The sequence below is a fragment of the Oncorhynchus nerka genome, linkage group LG9b (genome assembly GCF_034236695.1).
Source record: "Oncorhynchus nerka isolate Pitt River linkage group LG9b, Oner_Uvic_2.0, whole genome shotgun sequence".
Taxonomy (NCBI): domain Eukaryota; kingdom Metazoa; phylum Chordata; class Actinopteri; order Salmoniformes; family Salmonidae; genus Oncorhynchus; species Oncorhynchus nerka.
Genome location: NC_088424.1, coordinates 28814559 through 28834532, shown reverse-complemented (window position 1 = coordinate 28834532; position 19974 = coordinate 28814559). Strand labels below are relative to the sequence as shown.

At 42.1% G+C, this 19974-nt stretch overlaps 1 protein-coding gene across 1 annotated transcript in view; it reads right to left on the bottom strand.

Moving 5' to 3' along the window:
- The window catches only part of agap3 (ArfGAP with GTPase domain, ankyrin repeat and PH domain 3), a 320528-nt gene extending 301197 nt beyond the window's left edge, over positions 1-19331 (bottom strand). The window contains exon 1 of the mRNA XM_029642909.2: positions 18470-19331. Within this exon, the coding sequence (XP_029498769.1) occupies positions 18470-18839 (370 nt within the window). The 5' untranslated portion in view covers positions 18840-19331. The remainder of the gene's footprint in view (positions 1-18469) is intronic.
- Between the last annotated feature and the right edge of the window lie 643 nt (positions 19332-19974).

Genomic DNA, 19974 nt, shown 5'->3' with positions numbered 1-19974 from the left:
ATCTAACTCCGACTGACAGGTCGGTGTATCCTACCTTCGGTCAGAATAGGTATGACAGTGAAGGGCGTGAGGTCGAAACGTTGGTACAAAATAAATAAATATGTTAGGCCTTTATTAGGCAACTTTGTGCAGTGGGCGGGATTTCTTTTGCTTTATACTCCTATTGAACATTTCCTTCTTACGCACCTGCAAAACAATCCTGACATGTAACTACTGAGGGTATTTTACTGTGATTCTGGTTCACCTCAGACAAACTGGAAAACCTAGATACTCCCGGTATTTGCATGGACAGAGGCGGCTCATGTGGTTCAATCTCCGTCACCAATGGTACGCCAGAGCTCCGAGGCTCTGTACAAATACTATAAGTGTTAATGGTGTTCTCTCCACCCCAACTAGCTGCACATACCCACACACACACACACACACACAGCAGGGAAAATCTTGAGCCCTCTCCCAAATGACACATTCAGAGAAGACGAAAGACAAGACAGTGATGGCTAATTAGGCCAATTCCTGACAAAATATCTTGCAAATTGAGATGAAAAGGGCCCCATTGTCCTCATGCAGAAACCAAAGCCAAATCTTTTGACCAATACACAGTCCAATTATCCCGACCCTGAGGGTTATGGCACCACTTGTTCCTGAGCTGTACCAGAGTAGACTCTGAACTGTACTGTATGTTACTGCAAGTGTCATAATTCTCTTTTTTATTTAACCTTACAGTATTTTCTGTGAGGCTAGCAGTTTACCCCTGTGTGTGAGAGAGAGAGAGATGGCAGAAAAGAGGAGAGCTCATCTTCTGAGAGCTTTTTTCTGCCTGGCCTGCTGATCACTGCACTTTTCCTGCCAGCTCTGCCTCGCTCACACAGCCACTGAGGAACACCTTATCATAAAAACGGTTCCTGATGCAGATATAAAAACCTTGAGCCTAGAGCTTAAGTTCTAAATTCTTATTTACAATGACTGCATAGGAACAGTGGGTTAACAGCCTTGTTCAGGGGCAGAATGAGAGATTTTTTACCTTGTCAGCTCAGGGATTCGATCCAGCAACCTTTCCGTTACTGGCCCAATGCTCTAACCACTAGGCTCCTTGCCGCCCCACGGAGACAATATGCCTACATTTCATCTCAGGTTTTGTCATATTAAGTTTTGCATTGGAAGTTCCACCTCAGAGCATGACAACATTTTGGATGAGGTGTCATTAGAAGGGAGTCGGTCTGTGTGCATGACATGGCTGCTCGGCAATGCAGCGTTAGGATGACCTTCCTGTGCCCGAATCTCTATAGTAACCGCTTTCCTAACTAACCCGGCAGGCTATTGAGGAACAGGTCATTCATATTAATAACTCAGGATGCAACACAAGTTGTCTCCATTCCTTATTCACATCTGCCTTCTGGTGCTTCTTATAGACAAGCTGTTATTTCTTGGTGGTGCTTTTATTTATAATAATTTCAGGACATTTGGCTTTTCCCCTTGAAAAATATGTTGTAGTTTGTTAGGGTCTACTTGTTTAAAACAGAGCAGGGTCTCTCAGTGCTCTGTTTTCTGAGATATTGTCCAACTTAACCAATGGATCTTTGAAATTGTTATAATATAATGGCTTAGAATACAAAGAAAGATACTTTTCTACAAAACCACCTGTGTGTAATGCATTATGGGTGCAGTAACGCATACACTAGGATCTTGTTAGGGGGGGTAGGAGCTGTAATGAATGCTTATAGCATGTTTATGATGTTATATGTGTCCTCTGTGAAATATAGTATCAATGTGTGTATAGTGTTTGTGCCATAAACATTGTACATATATAGGCCATATAAAGTGTTACCAACCAAAGTGTTGGAATAAGGAAACTCCAGGATACTAGCGTTCTGGTTTGCATCACAATGCTCTTTTACAGACCACTAAAACCAACTAAAGGTCTCCATTTGGATTTACAGAACAAACCAAAGTGTCATCATCTATTCAAGCTCAAGCCAGGGCCAAAAAGTAAAACCCAACAAAGGCACAAGTTCAGTAGGGACATAAAACCAACTGAACCACATCCAGACAAGACCGACCTAGACAAGAAACTAACAAAAACCTCCTCACAGCTTGGAGCTTGTCCGTGCCCTGGCCCATACCAGTCACCCTCCCTGTGCTAACAGATGAATGACCAGCCTGGAAACTACTTCAAAAGGTGGGGTCCAAAATGGCTGCCAGGGGTGTATGTGTTCCTTCCTGGGTCGTAGTTACACACATGGCTCACATACTACACCACATGACACGGGTCCCAGGTAAGGGGCCAGGGGAGTGGAGTGGCTTTGGGTTATTCCCATCAGGGAACGCAGGAAACGTGGGAATAAACTGTAATGGGGTCATGCTATAGTTCCCTCTGCTGTATTTCCTTTAAGAAATGGTCCTTTAGACAAGCACTCTTAAAACCAGTCTTACCTCTACTGTTGTGATAAACATGGACGGAACCCCCAAAACATCCACACTCCCCTCCGTATTTATTTGGACAGCGAAGCTAAAACTTAACTTCACTCTATACTCCAGTATTTTGGATCATCTTACAGTATCTTACAGTACCCCCCCCCCCCCATGGATGCTACCATAATTACGGAAAATGTAAGAAATAATGATTAGTGAGAAAGTTAGAGGCATAAATATCATACGCGCAACAAAATGCTAACCTCCTGTTATTGGTAATGGTGAGAAGTTAGCATGTTTTGGGGGTATGACCTTTGTACCTCTAAGTTTACATTCTCAATATAAATATCTAAGAGAATGAGCTGTTAAGCATAGGTTTCAGAGTCCACATGTTTGATGTTGTTTGCAATGTTACTACTTTTACTGTAATTTCTCTCAAGTTGGTGAAAAATAGCTCTAAAAAGAAACAGTTTGTGTGCGTTTGTAGTTAGTCGCTCCTACTTGGAATGTTTCCAACGGAAGTCCTTTGATAGCAGTGTACACAGGGTCACAGAGCTGGCTGCTAGCCTTCAACATGATGACATCTACACCAGAAATGTAGGACGGAGGCGATAACTCACACAACATTAAACAACCTCTATTGACAACAGACTTGCCTCAGTAAAACAACCAAGAACACCTACACTACTAGAAAGCAGATATGCTTGTTGTGTTCCGTTAAACAATATATTAAAATGTATATGCTTGTTGTGTTTTTAATAATAGTGATACTTGCCTCCTACAACCAAGAGCAACTACAGTATATATAGTTCCATGAGAAGAATAGTGATCTGTGTGTTGTGTTTGTGTAATATACACTGAACAAAAATATACAATGCAACATGTAAAGTATTGGTCCCATGTTTCATGAGCTGAAATAAAAATCTCAGCAATGTTACACACACACATAAAAAGCTTATTTCGCTCAAATGTTGTGCACAAATGTGTTTACATCTATGTTAGTGAGAATTTATCCTTTACCAAGATAATCCATCCATCTGACAGGTGTGGCATACCAAGAAGCCGATTAAACAGCATGATTATTACACAGATGCACCTTGTGCTGGGAACAATAAAAAGCCACTAAAAGTTCTGTCACACAATCCCACAGATGTCTCAAGTTGAAGGAGCATGCAATTGGCCATTTTCCCACTGATTAGTCCCATGTCAGATAGGCTACTCCGGTTATTTCGCTGTGCAACCGGTGAAATTCTGCCATTAACTCTGTATGCCATGGGCTCTCCAAACCTGTTCCTGCAGCTACCCAGCGCTATATTTGAGAAATAAAGTTACATCTGTTCGGGAACATCGATAGTAACAGGTTCACAACAAAACATATTTCATTAAACTGTTGCCAGCCCCTCTCTCTGCGCACTGGAGAAAGGATTGAAGGAGAGAAGGGAGATGGAAATGCACAATGGTGAGATTCTGTAGTCAAAAAGTAATGTGTCAGCCTATTAATTATGAAAATACTGTATAAAAAATGCCCTATTACTGGGCTATTCAAAACCAAAGGCACTATAATGTTGGCGAACTGAATCTGTTTAATTTAGACTAGACCAATTATGTACCAAAGATCTCTTAAATCCGTTTTTTGTATGTTGTTCTGCCTTCTGTAATATGTGGTAGGCTATGCTTTGTATAAAAAGGCAAACATTTTCATTCAGAATTGTTTTCATATATAAGCCTATACATAAACTCTAATATGCATGTAAAAGTTTTGAATTCATCGTCACCTTAGAAGGACTTCTCCATTTTGTTGTGTTAGGCCTTGAAATATCCACAATGACACATTTTTTCCCCACTCAGTTTCAACCAGTTGTTGAAGTTTTCAAATGTATCAATCACAGTGAGGTGAGTTTTAAAAGTACTGTACTTCTATATGATTTTTTTTATTGCATTTGCGGATGTCAGACTGGTTATAGAGGGACAATAGAGCCCTGAGTACAAGGCCATCAGCGACCTGATGATTGTAAGCAAGTTGGGTATTACTAACATGTCCAGAGTGCATAAAAAGGAGATTACCATGATTCAACGGTTAAATAGAATTTTTCTGTGGTCATGAATGCTAGTGTGGCGGTAATGCAGTCACCGCAACAGCCCTATGCACAACTGAAGAACTTCTGCACAAACAGTCTCAGGGAAGCTCATTTGCGTGCTTGTTGTCCTCACCGGGGTCTTGACTGCAGTTCAGCATCGCAACTGGGGCAAATGCTCACCTTCGATGGCCACTGGCACGCTGGAGAAGTGTGCTCTTCATGGATTAATCCCGGTTTCAACTGTACCGGGCAGATGGTAGACCGCATGTATGGAGTCGTGTGGGCGAGTGGTTTGCGGATGTCAACGTTGTGAACAGAGTGCCCCATGGTGGCAGTGGGATTATGGTATGCGCACGCATAAACTACGGATAAAAACAATTGCATTTTATCGAGGCAATTTGAACGCACTGAGATACTCTGACGAGATCTGGAAGACCATCCACTGCTATTACTTCACGTTTCAGCATGACAATGCACAGCCACATGTCACAAGGATCTGTGATCAACTCCTGGAAGCTGAAAATGTCCCAGTTCTTCCATGGCCTGCATACTCACCAGACATGTCAGCCATTGAGTAGGTTTGGGATAGTCGATCGATGTGTATGACAGCGTGTTCCAGTTCCCGCCAATATCCAGCAACTTTGCACAGCCAATAAAGAGTGGGACAACATTCTACAGGCCACAATCAACAGCCTGATCAACTCTATGTGAAGGAGATGTCGCTCTTCATGAGTGAAATGGTGATCATGCCAGATACGGACTGCTTTTCTGATCCACACACCTACCGTCTGTTTTTGAAATGCATGCATTCCCAGTCATGTGATATCCATAGATTAGAGCATAATGCATTTCAGTTGACTGATTTTTTTATATGAACTGTAACTCGGTAAAATCTTAGACATTTTTCTAAGTTGTGTTTATATTTTTGTTCAGTGTATTGTCATCGAATTCTATTTCAAATAGAAGAAAACATGAAAGCATGAAGAAAACAAAATGTTGGGGATTATACCATATTATCAACACATTTAACCTAGAAACTATACCAAAAGACCAAATATGCCACATGATTTTGTCAGTATTGCAGAAACTGGAAGTCCTATTGGCTTTGTACTTTCTGGTGGAAAACAGATTCATCATTTCATGGCAATGTGACTGTCAATTTCCACTGAGACTTTCAAATGAGAGCAGACCTTTTCAGAAATCCGGGTGGCACACTCAACTGCACTGAGGTGTTAGTAATGCTGGCAGTGAAGGGCGCAATAAGACACTCCAAGAACATTACCCCTGAAAGAAACCCATTCACATCCTTCAACATAACTCATCAAAACAACTCCACCAGCTATTAATTGCCCTTTTGATGGCATGGCAGCACTCAAAACTGTCCACAAATGTCCTTGAGAAGTGACTGATGCACAAGAACTGTGACATGGCCTTGTGCTAGAATTGCTATTTAAGAAATTCTATGTAATATCCCAGTTCCACAGCCAGGCCTCCAACCTTTAAATAGACATTCCCAATTAGCTTTCAAGGAGTGGGAGATACAGACTTAGACTCCTGACTCCAATGTAATAACCAGCAGCAGGTTAGCCCATGCGGTCATGATACTACTCTACATTATGGCCACCTCCCGTCTCGGTTTCCCTTATCCAGCATTTTCTAATCAAGGAGGAAAACGTGGTGGGCCTTGAGGGAAAGGGAAGGAATGTCACGGTCTGAAGGTTCTCTTCAGAGAGGCTGAGTAAAGTAGAGCCCTGTGGTTCAGCCTAACCCCACAGCTGCCCGCTACATGCCCATCCCCAACTTGTCTAGATCTCCACACAGTGAGACACGGGACTGCTGGCAGGCGTGGAGGCCTGGAACCTTTCACTCCCTCAGTCACTGCTTTCTAATCAGAGCCTCTTCCAGAGACCCTGTGTGTTTTTGTTTAACTATCCTTATGGGTACCAGAAGTCCTCACAAGGATAGCAAAACAAGGACAATTTGGACAAGTGGGGTTAGTTTTAGGTATATTTTTAGGGTTAGGGGTTAAGGTTAGATTTAGGATGGGAATCAATTATTTTGTCCCCACAAGGATAGCAATACAAAAATGTGTGTGTCTGTGTGTATGTTATTGACTGTATGTTTGTTTGTGTAACTCTGTGTTGTTGTTTTTGTCACACTGCTTTGCTTTATCTTGGCCAGGTCACAGTTGTAAATGAGAACTTGTTCTCAACCGGTCTACCTGGTTAAATAAAGGTGAAATATAAAAATATAAAAAATGACTGCTTTCCAACACCCCTTCCCTTCCTCTGTCAGTGGCCATCTGCTTGCAGGCCTGGCAGGAGACACAGTACTTCCATGATGTGATCAGGACAGATAGAACACAGCCGGGTTGAGAAAACACAACAAATTATTTTGACCACTGCGAAACTTTGACGACAAGGTAATTACAGGTGTCAAGTGAAAATCCATTACTGTTCTATTTGTTTATATAGAGCACAGAGAGATAGTGCTGAAAGGACAAGCCTTCTACAGAATTTCTAGAGGTACATTTCTCATCATGATGTATCACTGACAGTAATGTGACGATCACACTCACTTTGAATGGAGTAACACTCACTTTGAATGGAGTAACACTCACTTTGAATGGAGTAACACAGAGCTCCTCTCCACATTCATTATGCTTCTAGTCCTGGTGTGATCAAATATTACCATAGACATGGAGTAGATGGAAACTAAATGTCTCTAAAAAGCTTAACGTTTTTTACAACAGTCGAAACCAGATTATATATATGTTTTTAATAATAAAAATAAAAAACTGTCCATCAATGAGAGAGAAAGCCTTTGTTCAACAAAACAATGGAGGACATTCTACTGTGGAGGGAGCATTGCATCACATTATTCACTAAGACCTATGCAGTAATGGCCTTGTGCAGAGAGTACTGAGGGGACGACAGAGCCACAGAGATACTGCATAGTGCACACAGGCAGCCCTACCACGACCTCACAGACACATTCGTGCCCTGTGATTGGCTTTGCCGCTTGGCACATCCCTGACAACTGTAGGGGTCTGAGGTCAGAAAGAATGTTGGAACTCATCTGAATAGCGATGAATGTAATGAGCATTTTGACGCCGTGAAATCGTATGGAGTAACGACGGGACAAAGGGGCTTTTGACACGGAGAGCAAGGCGTGTGCAATCGCCATATCAACTGCCACCCATGCATCTGTCAAGGCTTGGGGGAAAGGCTTACTGTACTCCCATATTCAATTATTCAAATGTTACAATAGGCTGGGCTCGATGGAAAAAAACAATTAAGGAGGATCTTTGACAGTTCTTTAAGATTCAACAGAGATGAATGGTCTTCATTTTCTTGTTTTCTCTCCAGAGAAACAAACATTGTGCTGCTAGGTTGGTCGATAGTCAGTTTCTGGCGTATATCTAGTATTTTCTTCTCTAAAGTAAAAGTTAAAAGCAACAGCAGAGAACACTTTGTAGAATGAGCCAATCCCCACAAGGGTGACAGGCATGATGGCTTCATCCACCTTACAGGTGTTCACTCCAATCTTTGTTGGTTCACATGTATGAAAGACTGGGGATGTGTGGCACTCTACATCTCTTTGAAGAAAAAGGAAGCTTTGCAGTCACATTCTTAAGAGCATACAACTACCATCTTCCAGTCAACCCTATAGTAACGAGGTGCATTGTGGGTTGTTTTCCTCTTCCTTAAAACGAGAAAGAAAATGTGTCCATTTACAAAATAACATTTCAAATTCAAAACCGTTGGTGTCAAAATAAATAGTCAAATGTCAGAGAAACAAAAGCGAAAATTTCAACAGTCAGAGACACATTGTACTTCCAGTGATCTAAAGATGACAGTATTTTGTTCCAGTTTGTGCTCCTCTCAGAGGTTGAATACATGGGAAATCCAACAAGCTGCAGGTTTATTTCAGGTTGTCCTAGTGTGGCAGGCAGATGTGTTAATACACCAGGCTTTACTTTGGTACAGATTTAGAGCCAGCAAACAGTCTCCCAGCTACTCTATAAACACAACATTCCACAATAAAACACTTCATAAGAGACGCAGGTGGTTGACTGACTTTCACTCTGCTCTCTAGTAAATGACTGGTTCTATGATGACAAACTGAAATAGACTGGACTGGTTTTCTTTATACACTAGTAGCAGCAGTGCCTTGGCTTTGACAAGGATACTCCATACTGATCAATACCTGTGGATGTCATATCCCACCAGTATCCAGAAAAAAACGATTCACAACTCCCACACATCTTATACTAGCCTCCGTAATATCGATCCACCACCTAGCAGAGCTCCCGTGCAGAAAACACTCTAACTTCAATTTCCGCTCAACGTTGTGGGCCTAAAACTGATTTTTTTTGTGGATGACTGAAGGTTATTTGCAAGTGCAAAGTAAGTGAAAAGGAGAAACAGGTGCCTTAATTGGGGCACACAGACCACTGTGTCCATACTACCAGAGGAGAAACCAAATCCATAGGAGCATGCCTTACTGTTTAATTATCAGTCTGATGGGCACTGTGTCAACACTGTGAGAGCATTGAGAACGCAAACAGCACTTGCCATAAACCCATATAAATAATCGGCATCACTGAATATGACATCAGTTAGTCATTTCATTCTCATTTCAAGGGTAGAGGAAAAAAAAAAATCAGCAAAAAGGAGAGACGCAACATCTTCACTACGTTCTTATGGGCCTCTAGAGAGGTTACGTTCACTATGGTAATTGACTAAAGGAGAGATGTGTTTAGGCAGGCTGCTTGTGCCAGAGGACAGCTTATGTTATGTGCCACACTCTGGCAGCAGGCTGGGCTCCCCTGTGTCTTCCTCTATCTTCTCAGTCTTCTCTCGCTCTCTCCGACTCCTCTGTGTTGTCTCTTCTAGCATTTTCTGTACACAATGTGCCATTGTGCTGGACTCAATACTGAAGTAAGTGCAGGCTTGTTAGCCCATACTCAAGATCCCCATATTGCATCACAACCTGGGGCAGCTGTGGGTTCAGGAGGTAAGGCCACCGGCCTGTCCTTGACATTGGTTAGTGTCTGGGTGAGTCCCTTGAAGCCAACGGGAGTTTGAAACAACAAGCATAGAGGTACATGAATAGTAATAATCAAAACAAATGATGAACAGATGTTATGATATAAACAGCAGCTTATTACAACACCCACAGGCATCAGCTGTGTTTATTACTGTACAACTACACCATCTTAAGACACCTCATATACTAAAACATTGAAAATCTGAGATTCTATCGAAGAAAGCTGGGTTAGGTTAACTCAAGACTGACAGTCAAATCTTTTCCAAACGGAACTGTAAAAGTTTAATGTAAAAACATAAATGAGGGTAACAATTACAACAGCCTTCATCACCAAATGAAAGGAGCCATGTTCCCAAGAGCAAGCCTTGTTAATGGAACACAACCCTGGTTCTCATTGGAATGACTGGCTAAATATAACACAGAAATAATCGGCGAGGAGCTGCTTCTGTATCACACTGATCTAGATTTTACTTTGACACTTTTCACAGCTAACCCAAAAGTGTTTTCTTCCTAAAGCAGGCGTGCCCTCATTCAAATCCGGCCTACCGGTAATACCATTGAGGCTATGCAGTGTGAATGACACTACTGTTTAAAAAAATAACAAGCCTCTCTTCCCAGCCTTTGATCTATAAAAATCTCAGTCACATCTGATATTATGTATTTTATCTGAATGGCCAGTATCCCCGCTCTTTAAAACAAATAAATTACACAGAGGGGATGTAATATCACCAACGTGCAATCATTGGACAATAAACGAGGCACGATCACGAATATCCTACCAAAAGTACATAAAAAACTGTAATATCTTATGTTTCACGGAATCGTGGCTGAATGATGACATGGATATTCAGCTAGCGGGATATACGCTGCACCAGCAAGATAGAACAGCACACTCCGTAAAGACGGGGGGCTGTCTGTGCATATTTGTAAACAACAGCTGGTGCACGAAATCTAAGGAAGTCTCTAGATTTTGCTCGCCTGAAGTAGAGTATCGTGTGATAAAATGCAAACACTATTTGCCAAGTGTGAGTGTGTATTCAGCTATACTTTCGTGGCTGTTTATTTACCACCACAGACAGATGCTAGCACTAAGACAGCACTCAGTTAGCTGTATAAGGAAATAAGGAAATCGCTCACCCAGAGGCGGCGCTCCTAGTGGCCGGAGACTTTAATGCAGGGAAACTTAAATCAGTTCTACCCAATTTCTATCAACATGTTAAATGTGCAACCAGAGGGGGAAAACAATTCTAGATCACCTGTACTCCACACACAGATGTGTACAAAGCTCTCTCGCCCTCCATTTGGTAAATCTATCCTCCTGATTCCGGCTTACAAGCAAAAATTAAAGCAGGAAGAACCAGTGACTCGGTCTATAAAAAAGTGGTCAGATGAAGCAGATGCTAAACTACAGGACTGTTTTGCTAGCACTGACAAGAACATGTTCCGGGATTCTTCCGATGACATTGAGGAGTAAACCACTGGCTTTACCAATAAGTGTATCAAGGATGTCGTCCCCACAATGACTGTACGAACAAGAGGCCGACCGATTATGATTTTTCAACGCCGATACAGATTATTGGAGGACCAAAAAAATATTAAAATTGGATGATTTTTTAAATTTGTAATAATGACAACTACAACAATACTGAATTAACACTTATTTTAACTTAATATAAAACATCAATAAAATCAATTTAGCCTCAAATAAATAATGAAACATGTTCAATTTGGTTTAAATAATGCAAAAACAAAGTGTTGGAGAAGAAAGTAATATGTGCCATGTAAAAATATGTGCCATGTAAAATAACGTTTAAATTCCTAGCTCAGAACATGAGAACATATGAAAGTTGGTGGGTCCTTTTAACATGAGACTTCAATATTCCAAGGTAAGAGGTTTTAGGTTGTAATATAATATAGTTAATATAGTTAATATAGTATTTATAGGACTATTTCTCTCTATACCATTTGTATTTCATATACCTTTGACTATTGGATGTTCTTATAGGCACTATAGTATTGCCAGTGTAACAGTATAGCTTCCGTCCCCCTCCTCGCCCCTACCTGGACTCGAACCAGGAACACAACGACAACAGCCACACTCAAAGCATCGTTACCCATCGCTCCACAAAAGCCTCGGCCCTTGCAGCGCAATGGGAATAACTACTCAAAATCTAAAAGCGAGTGAAGTTTCAAACAGTATTAGCGCACACCCAGCTAACTAGCTAGCCATTTCACATTGGTTACACCAGCCATTAGGCTGATAGGCTTGAAGTCATAAACAGCGCTGTGCTTGTGAAGAGCTGCTGGCAAAACGCACGAAAGTGCTGTATGAATGATTACAGGCCTGCTGCTGCTCAGTCAGACTTAATTATAACACACAGAAATACGAGCCTTAGGTCATTAATATGATAGAATCCGGAAACTATCATTTCGAAAACAAAACGTTTATTATTTCAGTGAAATATGGAACCGTTCGGTATTTTATCTAACGGGTGGCATCCCTAAGTCTGAATATTCTTGTTACATTGCACAACCTTCAATGTATGTCATAATTATGTACAATTTTGGCAAATTAGTTTGCAATGAGTCAGGCAGCCCAAACTGTTGCATATACCCTGACTCTGCGTGCAATGAACGCAAGAGAAATGACAATTTCACCTGGTTAATATTGCCTACTAAACTGGATTAGTAGTTATAACTAGTGATTATGATTAATTGTTTTTTATAAGATAAGTTTAATGCTAGCTAGCAATTTAACTTGACTTCTACTGCATTCGCGTAACAGGCAGGCTACTCGTGGAGTGCAATGGTTAGAGCGTTGGACTAGTTAACTGTGTGGTTGCAAGATTGGAACCCCCGAGCTGACAAGGTGGAAATCTGTCGTTCTGCCCCTGAACAAGGCAGTTAGCCCACAGTTCCTAGGCCGTCATTGAAAATAAGAATGTGTTCTTAACTGACTTGCATAGTTATTAAAAAAAAAATATATATATATTTTTTAATAATCGGAAAATCTGCACTCAAAAATACCAATTTCTGATTGTTATGAAAACTTGAAATCGGCCCTAATTAATCGGCCATTCCGATTAATCAGTCGACCTCTAGTACGAACATACCCCAAACAGAAGCCATGGATTACAAGCAACATTTGCACTGAGCTAAAGGGGAGAGCTGCCGCTTTCAAGGTCCGGGACTCTAACCTGAAAGCTTATACGAAACCCTCCAATGCCCTCCGGTTAACCATCAAACAGGCAAAGCGTCAACACAGGGCTAAGATTGAATGTATTACACTGGCTCCGACGCTCGTCTTATGTGGCAGGGCTTGCAAACTATTACAGACTACAAAAGGGAAGCAGAGCCACGAGCTGCCCAGTGACGCGAGCCTAAGAGACGAGCTAAATCACTTCTATGCTCACTTTCCAGGCAAGCAACACTGAGGTATGCATGAGAGCATCAGCTGTTCCAGATGACTGTGTGATCACGCTCTCCGTAGCAGACATGAGTAAGACCTTCAAACAGGTCAACATTCACAAGGCTGCGGGGCCAGGCGGATTACCAGATCGTGTGCTCCGGGAATGTGCTGACCAACTGGCAGGTGTCTTCACTGACATATTCAACATGTTCCTGATTGAGTCTGTAATACCAACATGTTTCAAGCAGACCACCATAGTCCCTGTGCCCAAGAACACGAAGGCAACCTCCCTAAATGACTACAGACCCGTAGCACTCACGTCTGTAGCCATGAAGTGCTTTGAAAGGCTGGTAATGGCTCACATCAAACCCTAGACCCACTCCAATTTGCATACCACCCAAACACATCCACAGATGATGCTCTCTATTGCAATCCACACTGCCCTTTCCCACCTGGACAAAAGGAATAGCTACATGAGAATGCTATTCATTGACTACAGCTCAGCGTTCAACACCATAGTACCCTCAAAGCTCATCAATAAGCTAAGGATCCTGGGACTAAACACCTCCCTCTGCAACTGGATCCTAAACTTCCTGACGGGCCACCCCCAGGTGGTGAGGGTAGGCAGCAACACATCTGCCACACTGATCCTTAACACTGGAGCCCCTCAGGGGTGCGTGCTCAGTCCCCTCCTGTTCACTGATGACTGCATGGCCAGGCACAACTCCAACACCATCATTAAGTTTGTAGACAACAGTGGAAGGCCTGATCACCGACAACGACGAGACAGCCAATAGGGAGGAAGTCAGAGACCTGGCCGGGTGATGCCAGAATAACAACCTCTCCCTCAACATAACCAAGACTAAGGAGATGATTGTGGACTACAGAAAAAAGATGACCGAGCACGCAGCCATTCTCATCGACGGGGCTGTAGTGGAGCAGGTTGAGAGCTTCAAGTTCCTTGCTGTCCACATCACCAACAAACTAGAATGGTCCAAACACACCAAGACAGTCGTGAAGAGGGCACGACAAAGCCTATTCCCCCTCTAGAAACTAAAAAGATTCGGCATGGGTCCTCAGATCCCCAAAAGGTTCTACAGCTGCAACGTTGAGAGCATCCGGACTGGTTGCATCACTGCCTGGTATGGCAATTGCTCGGCCTCCGAACGCAAGGCACTACAGAGGGTGTCAAAGGAAGGCCCTAAAAATTGTCAAAGACCCCAAGCCACCCCAGTCATAGACTGTTCTCTCTACAACTGCATGGCAAGCGGTAACAGAGTGACAAATCTAGGACAAAAAGGTTTCTCAACAGTTTTTACCTCCAAGCTATAAGACTCCTGAACAGGTAATCAAATGGCTACCTGGACTATTTGCATTGTGTGACCCCCCCCGACCCCTCTTTACGCTGCTGCTACTCTCTGTTTATCATATATGCATAGTCACTTTAACTATACATTCATGTACATACTACCTCAATTGGCCCGACTAACCGGTGCCTGTATATAGCCTCGCTGCTGTCATAGTCTCACTGTCTTTTTACTGTTTCTATTATTTCATTACCTACCTATTGTTCACCTAATACCTTTTTTGCACTGTTGGTTAGAGCCTGTAAGTAAGCATTTCACTGTAAGGTTGTATTTGGCGCACGTGACAAATAAACTTAGATTTGATATAATATCTTGCTTAATGATTATCAGCTTAATATTAGCATAATATGAATAATCAGTTTACTTATTCATTGTTTAACGTATCTTTAGTTATCTCCTCTTTTAATTGGATAAGAAACAAGGCCCAGAAGTCAAATGGAGGACATTTGAATGATCGACCGATCCGATTCAGATTCCACTGCACATGATTATCTCTCTGCCCTCCTGTAATACTGTAAGGGACAAGGAACCATTTGGTCATGTTTAGTTATTGACAACCAGAAACAGACCCAAATTCATCTTCTGCTTTGATCCTAACCCCTCCAAGAGACACACACAGGTTGGAGAGGTTAATGTTAAGTGTTCCATCTAAATCTATGTAACTTCTCTTACATAAGTGGTCAGGGTAGACCCTAGCATGGAATCTTTCACAGATACTTCCAATAAGAAGGCACATTTTGTTCTTCACCTTGACACGCTTGGTACTGTGCATACCCCGGTTCTCAAAGTCACATTCATAGCTCGTCATGTTCCTCTACACCAGAAAATGTTCAATATTCAGACAGTGAGCTGTAAACAAACAGGTTAAAACAATTATATTATACAAAGGGTCATTATAAACCATGTCTTCTGCACTATATTGTTTATATGACAGCCAAAAGCATTGGTTATTCTGTATTTTCTAAAATAAAATAAAATCAATAAAACATTGATCACCCACAACAAATAAACAAGCTCCTGCTGCTCCTTTGTCTCGGTTCTTCTGATTGCAGTAAATTTGCTCGCTGAGACCAACTGTTGCCTGGCATATCAAATATTACTGTGAAGGGAGTGGTGAGAAGAGAAACCTCACCTAGTATTATCACTACTCCCGATGATCTGTCTCCAAGAATTGTTGGTGTTTTCCAACGGGTAAAACCCCTAACGATTCACACAGAAGAAGATATGTTCGATAGAGGCTGCATTTTTCTGTTGGCATAGAATTGTTATTCTCTCTCTAGTATTTTCAACTGAAGGCATGAGATCCATTGGTTTCTTAGCAACAGAGACTGCAATGATGCAAGATCGAAGGGGAACGTGCAGTCCTACAGTACAGGTGAAGTCTAGTCGACTACACTAATGTCTCCTGTTGCAGCTCTTCCGGCTTTCTGCAACGGGGACATTAATAAGAGAGCTAAAACACATGGTATGTCAAATATGAATGCATCTAAAAATGGGGAGCTTGCTGAGAAAAATACAAATAGATGTTCATTGTTTGGGGCTTTGGACTTGGTCATAAGGTACACTAAAACAAATACATAACTTGCATTGCCTGGGGAAGAAAAATAACTGTCTTTCATTTCAGACAAATTATTTTTTTGTGCAATTGAACAATCTAAAATGATCGGATTTTAAAAGGGGAAATGTTTTTTCCTAATTTGTGTCACACACACTCGGATCTGGCAGTGAACCAGAAAACTGCTCATCCTCATTAAAACAAATATTCTGCATTTTTTAAGAGGGCAACATAAAAGGCTCTAGTGTTTCCATATTCAGCCATTGCATAAAGCCTCGCATTCATTGACAAAATGATGTAATCATTTGCATCAGAACAAGTCGGTGCTAATTCCTCAAAGCCTAAAAGGAGACTTATCTTAACACATCCATAACAAGTACTACAGGATCAACCCCAGTCGCTGAAACAACACTGCTGTGTCAACCACGGTGAATGTTATGATGGTACGAGGCACAGGTCATAGACCTCATCACGTACCCACACCAAGGGAACATATCTCATTCAGCGCTAATGGCTCACGCCTGAGTAGAGCTGCTACTAAGAAGAAGTTTCTCAGAATCTCTTAAAACACGCCTTGAGAAAAAGTGAGGTCATTGTCTGCCATTTAAAGACGGCATAGTGAAGTAACTTGGAGGTTAAATCTGATGGAAACATGGTTCCAGTTGGTGAGAACACACCGAGTACTGAATCTAATATTTAATTATGTTAACTGCACCTCCACTCAATAGTCATCAAACCCATACAACTGCAAATACACTGGGTGTACAAAGGAACACCTTCCTAATATTGAGTTACACACACACGGTGTCCAACGCGTTCCACAGGGATGCTGGCCCGTGTTGACGCCAACGCTTCCCACAGTTGTGTCAACTTGGCTGGATGTCCTTTGGCTGGTGGAGCATTCTTGATACACATAGGATACTGTTGAGTGTGAAAAACTCAACAGCGTTGCAGTGCTTGACACAAACCGGTGTCGATCACCTACCACCATGCCCCATTCAAAGACACATTTTTTGTCTTGCCCAATCACCCTCTGAATGGCACACCTACACAATCCATGTCTCAAGTGTCTTGAGGCTTAAAAATTATTCTTTAACCAGTCTCTTAAAGTGGCTTTAACAAGTGACATCAATAAGGGATCACAGCTTTCACCTGGTCAGTCTCATGGAAAGAGCAGCTGTTCTTAATGTTTTGTATACTCAATATACAGTATGCGACCTTCGTCTCTCCCGAGCCCGTACGGGAGTTGTAGCGATGAGACAAGATAGTAATTACTAACAATTGGATACCACAAAAATTGGGGAGAAAAAGGGGGTAAAATAAAAAAATATATATAATAAAATCAAAAAGAGAGTCCCACACAATTGGCCCAGCGTCGTCCGGGTTTGGTGGTCATTGTAAATAACAATTTGTTCTTAACTGACTTGCCTAGTTAGATTTTTTTTAAACGTACCGTTACACTGTCTGAGACATGAGAATTCACTGTTGGTGGAAGTGAACCCCTGGCTTTCACATGGTCACACAATAGACCTACATCTTAGGTTTGTTCACAGTTCCTCTTATGACAACGACCTGTGTGGGTCATTTCACTAGATAATGGCTCATGTTACAGGTACTACCACCCCCTCTGCTTTGAACTCTGACTACTTTTCCTTTCAGTCTCCTATGCAAGTAACAAAATACATGGGTAAACACTTGATGTTAGCACAAGACTTTCCCACCACTAAGACCAGCTCTTTATCTTAAATCCTTAAACATGAGTGTGAGAATTCATCTCTAAATCCAAATGAGGATTTAAGTCAATGAGCCGAATTTAAACCTTTGGAAATGGATAGAGTGGTGGTGGAAACGTGCATTAGATCTAGGTGTCTCGCCAGAGCTTAAAGTGTGATGTACAGAATCTAAACCACTATGTCACAGGTGATGCAGAGTACAGTTTGAGTGGCAATCTTTTAAGAAATAGGTGTTCTTACTGTTAGGTTATATGGGATACTGCTTGGTATTTGAGAGAAATAATGTGTGCTGCAGTGAGGCGTCTTTATGCAAATCTGTAGGCTACTGAACTCAGATTGCAATGTACAGCAAATCAATGCATATCTATGCATGTTTTTGTTGTTACTCAGCTGTGAAGTATATTTCCCTGTGAAGGCCTACTGTGCCATAAGCACTACTAGTAGGGCATATTCTATGATGTGCCAATAGAAGAAGTAATAAAATAAGAAACGCACAAAGAAATGGTGGTTCAACACAGGAGCACTGAGCAAAAGGGTTTTCTATTCACCTCGCATGACATCAGAACATTCAGGCATATGGAATATTCATTTATCTGCCTGTATCATATATTACTGTAGGCTAGCCCTTGCATGATGAATGATTGCATTTGCAATGTTATTTCCTAAACTCATCCTAGGACGTTCCTGCGCTGAGCCTCACAGAAAGTGAGATTGTTGTCACCAAACAATGAGCTGAAGACTACCTCCATGGAGACCATGTTGCCATTGCCCATCAGAGGAGATGACCGACTTGGGGGTTACATTGCAAGTTGCCTACTTGTGACAATTGCTGAGAACCACACTAGCTTTTTATCCCTCCTACTCACCTTCAATAGAGATCACATGTTCTCGGATCTGGTTCTGCAGGGCCATGTCATCGATGCGTTCGATCAGGTCGTAGATTGAGTAAATGTTCGGGTGGACCGATTCGAACCGATGGATCTCAGCCCGGATGGCTGCCGAGTTGGACAAAACAAACTGCTGGTTGCCTTGTTGGCCGGCCTGGGAAGCCTGTCCTGATACTGTCCCCGAACCGAACTGACCCTGCCCGGAGCCTCCGGATGATCCTGATCCGAACTGGGACGGGATGGACTGGGGTACTGGTACAGGAACGGGCGCTGGGACCGTGCCTGGGGTGGGCATGGCTGGTTGAGACTGCTGCGCGATACCGGACACCGACCCCGATTGGAAATTCATCTTGGTTTGAACAAGTAAGTCTTTACAATAGGAAAACAAATGAATAGACCCCTATTCTAGGAGTTTAAAACGATGTGATCAAAATAATTCCGCGGGAACTAGCAAGTTGTCTGAAAACGAGATTGCACAGACGCATCAATAGTTGGTCACCAATTGCAACAAAACGCGGTTCTTATTCATACTATCAAAACTTGAATGTGGTTCATTTTCCGTTATAAACTATAGGCTACTGGGCGCTTTCGCTTTGGCCGTGTCCTGCCCTTTCCGGAGATCACAAACCGCAATGCCTACCACTAGACACTCCTTTTCTGGGCTATTCGGTCCCTTTTAACGGTTTAATTAATCGAACGGTTTTCTTTGGCTGCTCTGTCAAAAGCATACAATGGGCTCGGCTTCGGCAAGGCGCCCGGGTCCACTACCGACTAAATGTGTTGTTTCTGTGTTGAAATTAAATCGCGTTGATTCCTCTTTGGTCCAAGTGGTCCCTGCCCAGCGCCCTCCTCCGCATTTTGTAACGTCACATATCACGTAAATGTACTTGAGGTGGGGGAGGGAGTAATTCGATTGGATGATTATGTGGAGGAAGAATAAAGCAGTGCTCATCATTTTAATGACCTAGCCTATCTGACAGTTATGCAACCAAATAATTTGGATGATAAGAGAAAATGATTACTCAGATACGTTTTATGTAGGTTACTTTATTGACGCATTCCCTTTTACCCCCTCCCCAATAGGAGACACACGGTCAGTCGCTCTGGTGTGTGTCCTCTCTTATGGTTTACCTAAAAAGCAACATTGAGGGGGGAGCTATTATCTATGTGTCTCTTCAACATCCTTCATCGTGTCATCATGTTCAGGGAAATCTTTTCATCTTTATACCAAACAATCAACACTATTTTGACCTATACAATGTACAACCGAATGTGACATTTAGCCAATTTCTGCTTTCATACATTGAATTCAGACTATTCTCTGAGGGGGACCCCTTCCTCTGATTCTTATCCTCGGATTCGATTCCTTCTATAAGGAAATGTGTGCAGTGTTTGAGTTAAAAAGCCGACAGAGCACCATTCAGCCAATTAGGTTGAAAAGTAGCCTTTTAAAATACATCATGGCCGATCTTCAGATAGACATG